Genomic DNA, 11,848 nt, shown 5'->3' with positions numbered 1-11,848 from the left:
GGAGGAAGTGGGAGGGGAGCTGTTGCATTGTGGTAAACTGTGGTCAATGACATGCGACAAAGTATATGTGAACTGCTGTATGGAAAGTGAATTTGCTCTGTAAATCTTCACCCAAATCACAATTTAAAAAAAATTGTTTTTTTCTTTTTTTGAACATTTTATGATGGTTGAAAAGATGACTTTTTTAATGCAAAGAACATTTGCTTGGCGAGACTTCCTGCTCTGGAATCTATTTGTGCATGGCATACTGAGCCTTCAGACAGGTCTGATGGACTCTTCAGGACCTCTAGTGACAGTGGGGTCTCTGCCTGAACAGGCCTCTCTGGTGCCTTACCTTCAGGGCAAAGGTGGTCTGAGTCTCTTTTGCTCCAATTGAGCTCCCTGGTCCTGGTTCTTTGCTCCACGGCCCTGGGAAACATGTACCATTCTGCCCGATGGTGTGTCAGCAGACACTTTCACTTTATCATATTCAGCCTGTGGACGTGGGCCATTTCTGCTGCTTGCCTTTGTGACTTCTCTTTCTTTGAGACATTTTTCTAAAACAGCATAAGCCTCCCCATTTGGTCACCTTTCCCATGCTTCTCTTATGTTGTAAAATTAAATATTTTTCCCAAACACCTTTAGTGCATTTCTTTGAAAGGGTAAATCGAGAAAACCACATGTCTGAGGAGAAAACCTCCTATCCATGAGACCTGTAATACCTGCCCTCCTGAAGTTTCCATGTTGTCTTCCCAGTTACAAGCAGGAAGCACTTCAATATCTGCCCTCCATTCCATAATCCACTGAGGCTTGGACATCCTCCATGACCAGAGTTATGTGGTACTTCATTTGCTCATCAGATGTCTGTCTTCCTCACAGGTACCAGGAGCTGTTGGATACCAACCAAGCTCCCTTCTTCTTGTTCACGTGTGCCATGAGGTGGCTGGCCGTGCGGCTGGACCTGATCAGCATCGCCCTGATCACCACCACGGGGCTGATGATTGTCCTCATGCATGGGCAGATCCCCCCGGCCTACGCGGGTCTCGCCATCTCTTACGCTGTGCAGGTCAGTATCTGGGATCGGGTCAGTATCTCTGCTCCTCTGAGGCCTTCCTGTGTTGGCCTCGAAGAGCATTGGCTCCGCCCTGCACCCTCGTTTCATCTCGACCTCTGGAGCATCTCCTGCTCTGGTTTGGCAGTGACAGTCTGTATTTGGGATGAGAGAGACGTAGGGGTAGAAAGAAGGGATTTAATTTGGTTGTATGTATTTAAGAAACATGTGCTATTTTCTTCATAAAGAAGCATGATATTGAAAATTGTTCCTTAATTTTAAGTGTTCACTACCCTCTCATCTCTGACCTCTTCCTAGTCTTCTAAAAAGTACTATATCTTCAGTATGCTTCTTATGTGCATTTTTTATTTTTTCAGGCCCCTGATTTTCCCAATATTGTTAAATATAAACCCTTGTAGGGATGATTGAAGGTCTTTAAATAGCTTAGAGAAAAATTGGGAATTTGAACACTGACTCTTTATTTGAATAAGATTTTGAGGAGTTATTGTTAGTTTTTTTAGGTGTTTTAATGTTATTGGAATTGTTTGAAGAGTCTTTATACTTTAGAGAGATGCAAGTTTTGATGGACATGGATGAAATGATAGGTTAGCAGGGGTTTACTTGCACACAATACAGGAGAGTGGAATTGGGTAGGGATATAGATGAAACAAAACTGGCTGTAAGCTTTTTAAGCTGAGTGATTGGTACATGGGAGTTCATTATTCTGTTCTTTATACACTTGTGTATGTTTGTCATGTTTCCATATTAAAAAGATAAAAATAAGTAAGTAGCCAAAGGAACCCTAGAGATGTATGTCTTCACAGATACTCAAAAGATGTCTATGTTGTACAGACTTACTTAGGGTTAAAGAAAAAAAAAATCCACTGCTTTTGAGTCAATTCCAACTCATAGCAACCCCCACTGGGTTTCCAAGGCTATAGATCTTTACAGAACTAGATTGCCTCATCTTCCTCCCTGGAGCAGCTGGTAGGTTTGAACTGCCAACCTTCTGGTTAGTAGCCACTCTGCCACCAGAACTCCTTATGTGTTGGGGAAAACTATGTGTTATATACGCTTTTCCAAAATCTTTAGTCTGAGGTGCACAGGGGCTCTGCAAACACATTTCACTCAGCCCTGTATTTTGTGTAAGGAGCTCTAGTGGCGTAGTGCCTAAGGCATTTGATTGCTAACCAGAAGGTTATTGGTTCAAACCCACCAGCCACTCAGCAGAAGGAAGACTGGGCAATCTTCTTCAGTAAAGTTTTACCACCTCACAAACCCAAAGGGGGTCATTATGAGTCGGAATCAACTCAATGGCAGTGAGTTTGGTTTGGTATTCTGTGTAATTTCCTAGAAGCATTCTCACTAGTTGCTCACAGGTTGTTATCTCTGTGTGTTGTGACTACTACAAGTGCAGGTACAATTATGAACCTCAGAAGTTATTCAGCTGCAGACACTTGTTAATGAAAATGTAACGATGGATAGAAGGCCTTTGGATACAGAAAAGTTAGTGTCAGTACCACGGTGCCACTTGTTTTTGTGGGGAATTGCAGTTGATTGGGGTAATAGGCATTGTCCTAAATGTTGAGAGAATGACAGTCCATAAAACCAGCTGTTGCATGTGCCCAGTGAGTTCTTGTATGAATAACTTCAAATACAAGAATCAGCATAAAGCCATTTCCTATGAGGCAGAGGTCAGATATATCCCTCAAGCTACTGTACCACTCCATCTCTGATACCAGCTACTCCCCTCAGCACTCTTTCCTACTGCATTTGAATTCAACAATTTCCTGTAACGTCTCACAGAATTCACAAACTGTACTTCTAGTTAAGTGGTTTATTAAGGAACAGGGTACACATCAGGATCAAGAAGCATGTAGGCAAAGTCTCTCTTTTCTAGTGTAGGACACCCCTCTCAGCTCCTCTTGGCCATGCAGCTCCCTCAGGACAGGCTCTTCTGGCCCTGCCATCTGTCACCACCAGCTCTGCCACTGGGCCCCTTCCAGGCCTCTTGCTTCAGCATTACAGCTCTTTTAGGAGATTCCTTGCCTCCTCCTTCTCTTTGCTTCTCTCTTCTTTCTTCCTACTGCTTCTCTTGCTGCTTCTTTCTGTCCCTAAAATATCTCTGTGGAGTTGGCTGCTTATGTACACAACTTCTTGTCAATTTCAAGGCATGTCCCCTCCCAGCAGTGGCCAAACTGACCAATCCCCTCTCAGTAGACCAGGTACTTCATTTACATAGTAGACTACAACTCACTTTATTTGCATAGTGTGTTGACCAGTCCCTGCAAGGTGCATGTCAGTCATAGGCCAGGCTGCAACCCAGGACCAGACAAAAACTATCAAATCAAATTGTTTACCACTTATCCAGGACATGTCAATCAACCTGAACAAAAGTAACAAACCCTCTGGGGTAGAAACTCCTCAGAGTTTAAGGAAAAAAATCTCTCAAGCTATTTTTCCAAAGAACCAAGGCAAAAGGCCACATAAAGGAACTCATTTTATCACCGTTCCTAAAAGTGTTATAGTTCTCTAGATGAAGAAAATTTCTACTACTGGCCTGGCATGTACTGATAATTAATTCTCTCTTGGATTTTCATTTTCCATTGTCAGTTAACGGGACTATTCCAGTTTACTGTCAGACTGGCATCTGAGACAGAAGCTCGATTCACCTCGGTGGAAAGGATCAACCACTACATTAAGGTCAGACTGTCTGCAGGCCTGTGACTGTGATCAACCCTTCATGGGATAATTTTTACCCTTTCAGTGACTCCAATGGATGTGCAAGGAAGAAACCAGCTGTCTCTCCCTTATCTTACCCCACAGTCTCTCCAGCATGCAGAAGAGACTATCATTAGGAGAAGAGAATATATCATTAGTGTTTCTAAATACCTGTGTAAATTGTATCTGACTGAGAGTTAAGGTTTATTGGCTTAATATCCATAGTGTTCAGGATCTTGTCAATTCACTTTAGCTGACTAAGGAACATTGTCCTTAAATATTGTCTTTACTCTTTGTCTAGTTTGGGAGCTCTGGTAGCATAGTGGCTAAGACACTTGCCTGCTAACCAGACAGCTGGCTGTTCAAATCCACCAGCCACTCCTCGGAAGGAAGGTTGGGCAATCCTACTTCCGTAGTGATACTGCCTCGGAAACCCAAGGAGGGGTCGCTATGAGTCAGGTTTGACTCGACGGCACATAACAACAACAACTTTGTCTAGTTTAGTTGTTCTTAACCAGGAATGGCCTTCAGAATCCCCTATATTAAGCTTTAAACAAAAACACAAACGTGACCCAAATCTCTGGAAATTCTGATGCAGGAAGTTGGGAAGTAGGGGTGGCGAGGAGGATGTGGAAGAGAAGGAACACAGGCTTCTGTATTCTGAATTGGCACAAGCTCCAGAGCTAATTCTCAACTGTCTCCATGGTTTAGAAACCAGTTAACCCTGAGCTCATCTGTCTCTTCCTACCTTCCCTCAGGAACCCCTGCAATGTCATTGTGGGCAGCATCTTGCTGATGTCATAGTAGGAGCTCTGAAAGCAATTTTCTGTAGAAAGCAGAGTCTTGAGTGATGAAAAGTCTCAAATTTAACCCAATTCACGAGTTACCTATTTTGTGAACTGCCCTGAGACGACCAGCATTCGTGACATTATTTACATGGGAATAATACGTTCCAAGTTCCAAATAATTGACTTCCAAACATAGTTTGAAAAAACTGCTTTTTTACTTGAGAACTGAGTGTAAACTGTTCCCTAGCAGAGAGCTGCTTCACTGAAAGTGCAGTTTTTGACGACGCACCTCACTAGTTGTAGGATCCATCTTAAACTTAGAAATGATCCTTTTCAGAAAGAATGGCAGCTAGCTGTCTAACATATCTGCTAAGAGCTATTCTTTGTGTTCATATATGACCCTTTTTGCCCACTGGTCTGGGCTGTGGAAGACATGTGTGTAGACATGTGCTTGTAGAATGTTTGATTTAATGTCACTATTGATGAGAGTCCCATGCTGGAGAGGTCAGGATGATAGTTAGAGGTGATACAGAGTGGACCCTGCACAAACCAGTCATATGTCCAGGGATTGGCTTCCTGCTGCCAGTCCCCAATCTGGATGCCTGTGCCTGCACTGAATCCTTCCAGCTTGGAGTTCTAGTCTTCACACTCCATCCCCAGGGAACTGTAATCTTTGGCCCTTTCATTCCTGTGAGGCTATGAGCCTTGTAGCTCGTTGCCAGAGAGTTTTAAAACATTGAGAGGTATGACTGTTGGTGACAAAAATTACCCAAGCAGTGATATAATCACAGTATTTTAAAGCTGGAATAGATTTCCAAGAGTATCTAACCCAGTCCCCACAATTTACAGCTGAGAAACTAAGACCCAGAGAGGGGAAGTGATACGTCCAGGTCACACAGCTACTAGTGGCAGAGCTGAAGTGAAAGTCTTTGTCTCCTGGATTGACTGAGATATGTCAAAATGGCAGGATGTGCCAGGTGTTCAGTAAATGTTCGTGTCCTTCCTTCTGATCTAGGCCAGTGGTTTTCGAATGGTAGAATCCTGTTTCAAGTGGAATGTTTCCAAGGAATACTGATAAAAACTGCCAAGGCTGAAGAGGGGCAGAAGGCCTCAGGCCTCACCACTTAGATTTTTCTTCAGCCCCCAAGGCCATGGAAAAATTCCTCATGACAAAAGGCAGTTTGAAAACTGTCCCAAGCTGCTTCTGAGTACCACTGATGCTTAGTAACCATAGTACTCTGGTCCTGTCTAGTTCAGTGGCGATCAGTTGAGTGCTAAGGGAATCTTCTGTAGCAGAAGGACTGGGTGGCAGCTGTCTCTGTGGCTGTCCTGCTTTTACTTTGCCATGACAAAGCCTTGCCACCTCCCCCAGAATGGTCAGTCTGAACCAGCCGCTCATGTCTCCCTAGACTCTCTCCTTGGAGGCACCTGCCAGAATTAAGAACAAGGCTCCCTCCCCTGACTGGCCCCAGGAAGGAGAGGTGACCTTTGAGAATGCAGAGATGAGATACAGAGAAAATCTCCCTCTGGTCCTCAAGAAAGTGTCCTTCACCATCAAACCTAAGGAGAAGATTGGCATTGTGGGTCGGACAGGATCAGGTAAGTCCTCTTTGGAGAAACATTTGGACCTTTCTGAATCTAGTTTGGGGTTCATGATTTGCTGTTCACTTACTATCAATTTTATGCCTTTAAGCCACATATTTGTTAGATGAGTGATTAGTGTCTCAGACTCCTTCAAACCACTTTCTAGGTTTGTTTTTAACCCTGTTTTTCTAACACGTAGGGCTTTTTCTAATTATGAAAGTAGACGTTCTCAATGTAGAACACTTGGGACATATAGCAGAGCACTAAGGGGAAAATCACCTATAATTCCACTGCCCAGAGATAGCTGCTGTTAACATTTCAGTGTATATTTTCTTAGGCTTTTTCCATTAGCATATGTATTTACAAAAAATGAGACTATTTGTACAGACTGTTTCTTGGCCTGCTTTTTAAATTGTTAGTATTTTCCCACGTCTATTAATATTCTGTGACATGATGGAGGGGTCGCTATGAGTCGGTCCAACTCGACGGCACATAACAACAACAACATGATTTTTATGCAGCATCCTAATACTCTGTGTTATGCATGTACCATAATTGATATTTAACCAGTTCCCAATTGGAGGGCATTGAGGTTATCAGTTTTCACTAGCACAGATAGCACTGCAGTGAACATCCTTGTTTATGTCAAGTCAACATACGTGAACATATTTAAGTACTTTGTCATATGTTGCCAGGATAGCCCCATGCTTGTCAGAAGCTAACACAGCCTCTGCCCCTTTGAAGGCACAAATCATTTTGTTAGGTTGATATCAGTTGAAGCAAATAGAGCATTGGCTTTCACTCATATTCTTAGAAATGTTTTACTACATGTCCTTTAGATTTCTAAGGTCTTTCCCTCTTTCCTCCTCCCTGAGCAGCATTTCAAAGATGGAATCTTCCTGTACTACCCTGTTTGACCTAGCATTCAAGAGAGGTCTCCCTGGCTCTGTTATCATTAGCTTTCTGTGCTCTGTGCTTCCTTGGCATCAAGGCTCTTTCTGCTTTTATTTTTTTCTCACTGTAAAAAGAAAAGAAGGGGGAAAGGAAAAAAGTCCTTTCATTTTTTTTCTGGGCAATTTACTTTAAAGAAACTGCTATGGAGTGAAAGAAAAGGTGATTTCCTGCTTCCTGTTTCTTCCTTGAATTATTTCATGCTGAAACAAGGCCACCTCCAGAGTCTGGAAGGAGACTCTTCAGACAAATAGCATAGCTGTCTCAAGTTCTTGCTTTGCTCCCTCTCGAATTTCCTCTATGAAAATAGCTCCTATGAGTATACTACCCTCCTGGAGGCTCTGACTAGTGTCCCTTGTTATGATTTCCCGTTAACACAGCCCAAGCCCAGACAGGCCGAATTATCCACCAAGGCTTTATTAAACCCTGAGTAGTGACAGAAGAGCAATAAAGAAGAAAAATAAAATAATTATAAATAACCTGACTGACAAAATCTAAATCCTATTCCTACGACAGCTTCTTCCAAGGCTCATAGGCCCCAACTCTGCCATGATTATAGTCAAGGGCATCACTATGAGAATATCTTTGCCTTTTTTTATCAGCACATTCCATCAGTGCAGAAGTAATCTAGATTTGAAATATGACAAGTCCAGATGACCCAAACCTAGGCATTTTTTGTTAAACTGGAGCAGTCTGGGCAGTCGAGTCTAGCACCATTCCTTCCTTAGCTTAGATCTGAAAACAAAGAAATGCTTGTATGGTGTGAACATTTACATCAGGTAGATACACTCCTTGGCCCGCAATCAGTCAATCAGTCTGGGAGAACAGAAGGGCAATGTTTACACAGCAAGATAGCTGGGAGTGGGTGGGGTCGGGAGTGCATGGGAGGGAAGGGCACCGTGAAGAAGAAGTGGGAAGAGAGCTGTTACATTGTGCGGAAGTACAGTCAGTGTCGTGAAACAAAATGTGTATGAACTGCTGTATGGAAAATGAATTTGCCTTGTAAACTTTCACCCAAATCACAATAAAAATTTAAAAAAAAAGAATGCTTGACTCTGAGGAACTTCCTCCTCCTCTCCTAGTGGGGGAGAGGGCCAATAATAGGTTCCCTAGTCCTGAGTGAAGTCATTGACTTCTAGGAGGAGAAGGCCTCATTAGGAGTGGTCCTGCTACATGCACACAGGTTTCCCAACCCATTTCTGGTGGATAGACGTGAGGATTAGGAAAAAAGGTGCTTCTAGATTCTCATTAATTGTTTGGCAGAAGTTTGCCAGGGGACAAATCCCAGCAGCTGGGATGTGGCTGCAGACACTAGGGATAAGGCAAGATGTTTGTACCCTTGATAACTGCTGAATAGACAATGCCTTGGCAATCTCAGTGTAGCTCTCAGGAGGAGGAGGAGGTTAATAATAGGGTCAAGAACCAAGAATCTGTGATCAAAAGGGGGAAAATTCAAAAGAGAATTTCAAATTCTCATGAAATTTAGACTTTCTAGAACCATTGAGGCTAGATAAACCCTCAAAACTATTGTCCTGAAATAATCTTTAACCCTTAAATCTTAAACAAAAATATCCCCTGAAGTCTTAAAATAGGAGTTTAGCTTACTAGTAAAGAATGTCTGCCACGAACATTGTTCTCTTTTAAGACCTATCTATATGAGATCAAATTGACAACAGCAATTCTAAAGATTAGATAGGAAACTGAGAGGACGGTGAGTGTATGTTAATAGCAGAAGAACAATTGGGAAAATTATTAACTCAATAATTAATGTAATTAATTAATAACTAATTAATTATTAATTAATGATTAACTTATTAATAATAAGTTATTGCACAACTTGAAGGTGATTTGTCATTGAAATGTACATGTAAAAATTGGTTTGGTATAGTTCTGCTATGTATATTCTCAACAACAAAATAAAATAATTAAAAAAAAAAAAAAAACACGGGCATTTGGCTAAAGCAAAGACCTACACTTATAAATCTAAACCATGAATCCAGTTTCAGAAAGGTAGATAAGACTATGTCAGACCTTTTTTTTTTTTTTTAATTTGTCATTGTATAAAAAAACAAAACCAAACTCATGGTCCCAAGTCCGTTCCAACTCATAGTGACCCCTCCTTGGGTTTCCAAGGCCGTATCTCTACGGAAGTAGATTGCTCAATCTTCCTTCCAAGGAGTGGCTGGTGGGTTTGAACCGCCAGCCTTCTCATTAGTAGTCAAATGCCTTAGGCAATACACCACCAAACCTCCTATACAGAGCATTATTTAAATGTTTATATCCTTTGACTCAGTAATTTCATTTCTGGAAATCCATCCCAAGGAAGACCTCTGAGGTAGCAGTAAAATTTGAGCAGTGAGATGTAAGGCACGTCATTATGATCCAAACCCTACCCACTATCATCCAGTCGATTCCAATTTATAGCAACCCTATAGAGAAGAATAGTACTGCCCCATAGGGTTTCCACGGCTGTATAAATCTTTGGGGAAGTAGACTGCCTCATCGTTCTCCCAGGAAGCAGCTGGTCAGTTCGAACTGCTGACTTTTTGGTCAGCAGCAGAATGCCTTAACCACTGCACCACCAGAGCTCCTCATCATCATGATAAGTTTTAAATAAACTACATGTCCAGCATTAGGATATGGTTAAATGACTAAGAGTACATCCACGTGGTGAAATATGTTGTAGCCACTAAAATTTTATCTTAATTTTTTTTTTAATAATATGTTTGCATGCTTGTTATATAATGCTAAGTGAAGAAAAAAGTAATTACAATATTGTGTCTCCAGTATGATCTGAACTCGAGGGAAAAAGACTGAAAGGAAGTATGTTAAAAATTAAATTACATATGTTAAAACAATAGTAAGATTATGAGAGATTGATTTTATCCTCTTGTATTACTTAATATAACTTTTAAAATGAAGATTAAATTAAGAAAAACTGTTCTGCTTAGCACCGTAACACTGAATTTATTATTTTCATCTTTCAAACCCCCTTCTCTACCAGGGTTCCCTATCATGGCAGTGTCATCTACAGCCACTCATTTATTTAAGCCAAGAATTTAGGAAACTGACTTACAAAATTCCCCTTCCTCCATCTTCCATTCTTCAGCTGCTGCAGCAGCCATGAAATGCCTTTTCTTAGTTCTCTCTCAGCTACAATGAGAGGACAGAAGAGAAAGTGGTCTTGTCCTATGGTTTGCCCCCTAGCTCTCCACTGTGAAATCTTTCTTGATAACTCAGCCTGAGGAGCTCTGGTGCCGTAATCCCTAAGGTATTTGACTGCTAACCAGAAGGCTAGCAGTTCAAACCCAGCAGCCACTCCTCAGAAGGAAGGCTGGGCGATCTACTTCCGTAGAGATACCGCCTGGGAAAAACCCAAGGAGGGGTCACTATGGGTCAGGGCCAACTCGATGGCAGTGAGTTTGGTTTTGGTTTTGGAACTTAGCCTGAGAAGCATTGATCCCTGTGTACTTGTTCCTAAGGTGAAAAGGGGGTATTCTTCTGTTTTACTCTCACAAAAGTGCAATCATCCCTCCCACTCCTTAGCCTGAAGCTGTGTGATTTAAATACATATGCTTGTTAGAAGGAAAGTCAGTCATTTTTTCTGTTTCTGGGTGTCTTATACATTATCTCAGTTAACCAGTTGAATTAATAGTTGAACAAAAATAGAAAGAAGATTTTGCCCTGAGGGTAAAGCAGTTTTTATTGCTAATTGACTGCTTTTCTGCGTGTCTTCTGCCTGGTCAGGAAAGTCCTCTCTGGGGATGGCCCTCTTCCGCCTGGTGGAGTTATCTGGAGGCTGCATCAAAATTGACGGAGTGCGAATCAGCGACATTGGCCTTGCCGACCTCCGAAGCAAACTCTCCATCATCCCTCAAGAGCCAGTACTGTTCAGTGGCACTGTCAGGTGAGGCCCCAGGCACCTCATGGTGCATGTCTTCATCTGGAGGTCTGCTGGGATCACAGTGTTGGATCCTCCTCTAGGGCCGAGACTCGTGACCTCTGGGGCAGCACTTTGCCACCGCTCTGTGTGCTTCCGACTGTAGAAGCGAGGAGTTCTGCTGTCCATGCCACTTTGCTGATGGGGCAGGGGGACCTTGCAGCACAGTGGTAAAGAAGCCACATAGATTTGGGCTCAGATCTCTGCTCTGTGACTTTGGACAAGCTGCTTAACCACTCTGTTTCCTCGTCTGTAACATGGGGACAACATGAAATCTAGATCAAGCCCCAGAGCTGCATGTAAAGAGTGCTGTTGTTAACAAAGTTGGTAAGAAGAAAAACAGAAAAGCACACATGGACACAAATAGAATCTTGGATGTGAAGACTAAATAAGTTAATACAAGTTACACGTGCACAAACCCAAACACCAAACCTGTTGCTGTTGAGTCGATGCTGACTTAGGACGACCTCAAGTGTTTCAGAGTAAAGTGTGCTCCATAGAGTTTGTAATGGCTGTGGAAGCAGGTTACTAGGACTTTCTTCCATGGTGCCACTGGGTAGATTTGAACTACCAACCTTTCCGTTAGTAGTTGAGTCCAAACCATTTGTACCATATACAAGCATGTTGTTGTTGTTGTTGTTATATGCCGTTTAGGCCCCAACTCATAGCGACCCCTCCTTGGGTTTCTGAGGCAGTATCACTATGGAAGTAGGATTGCCCAGCCTTCCTTCCGAGGAGTAGCTGGTGGGTTTGAACCGCCAGCCTTCTGGTTAGCAGTCAAGTGCCTTAGGCACTATGCTACCAGAGCTCCCGTATACAAGCATGTTGTTGTTG

The 11,848-nt window shown here is 42.4% G+C and overlaps 1 protein-coding gene across 1 annotated transcript in view; it reads left to right on the top strand.

Annotated features, from left to right (window-relative positions):
• ABCC5 (ATP binding cassette subfamily C member 5) overlaps positions 1-11,848 on the top strand; it is a 93,624-nt gene that overhangs the window by 66,503 nt on the left and 15,273 nt on the right. Inside the window, 4 exon segments of the mRNA XM_042780293.1 lie at positions 859-1,045; positions 3,644-3,733; positions 5,949-6,138; positions 10,822-10,981. Coding sequence (XP_042636227.1) covers positions 859-1,045; positions 3,644-3,733; positions 5,949-6,138; positions 10,822-10,981 — 627 coding nt within the window.

This window comes from Orycteropus afer, unplaced genomic scaffold, assembly GCF_000298275.1.
Source record: "Orycteropus afer afer isolate SDZICR_OR568_19922 unplaced genomic scaffold, OryAfe1.0 scaffold00032, whole genome shotgun sequence".
Taxonomy (NCBI): domain Eukaryota; kingdom Metazoa; phylum Chordata; class Mammalia; order Tubulidentata; family Orycteropodidae; genus Orycteropus; species Orycteropus afer.
The sequence above is the reverse complement of the archived record's forward strand: the minus strand, read 5'-3'. Positions and strand labels throughout refer to the sequence as shown.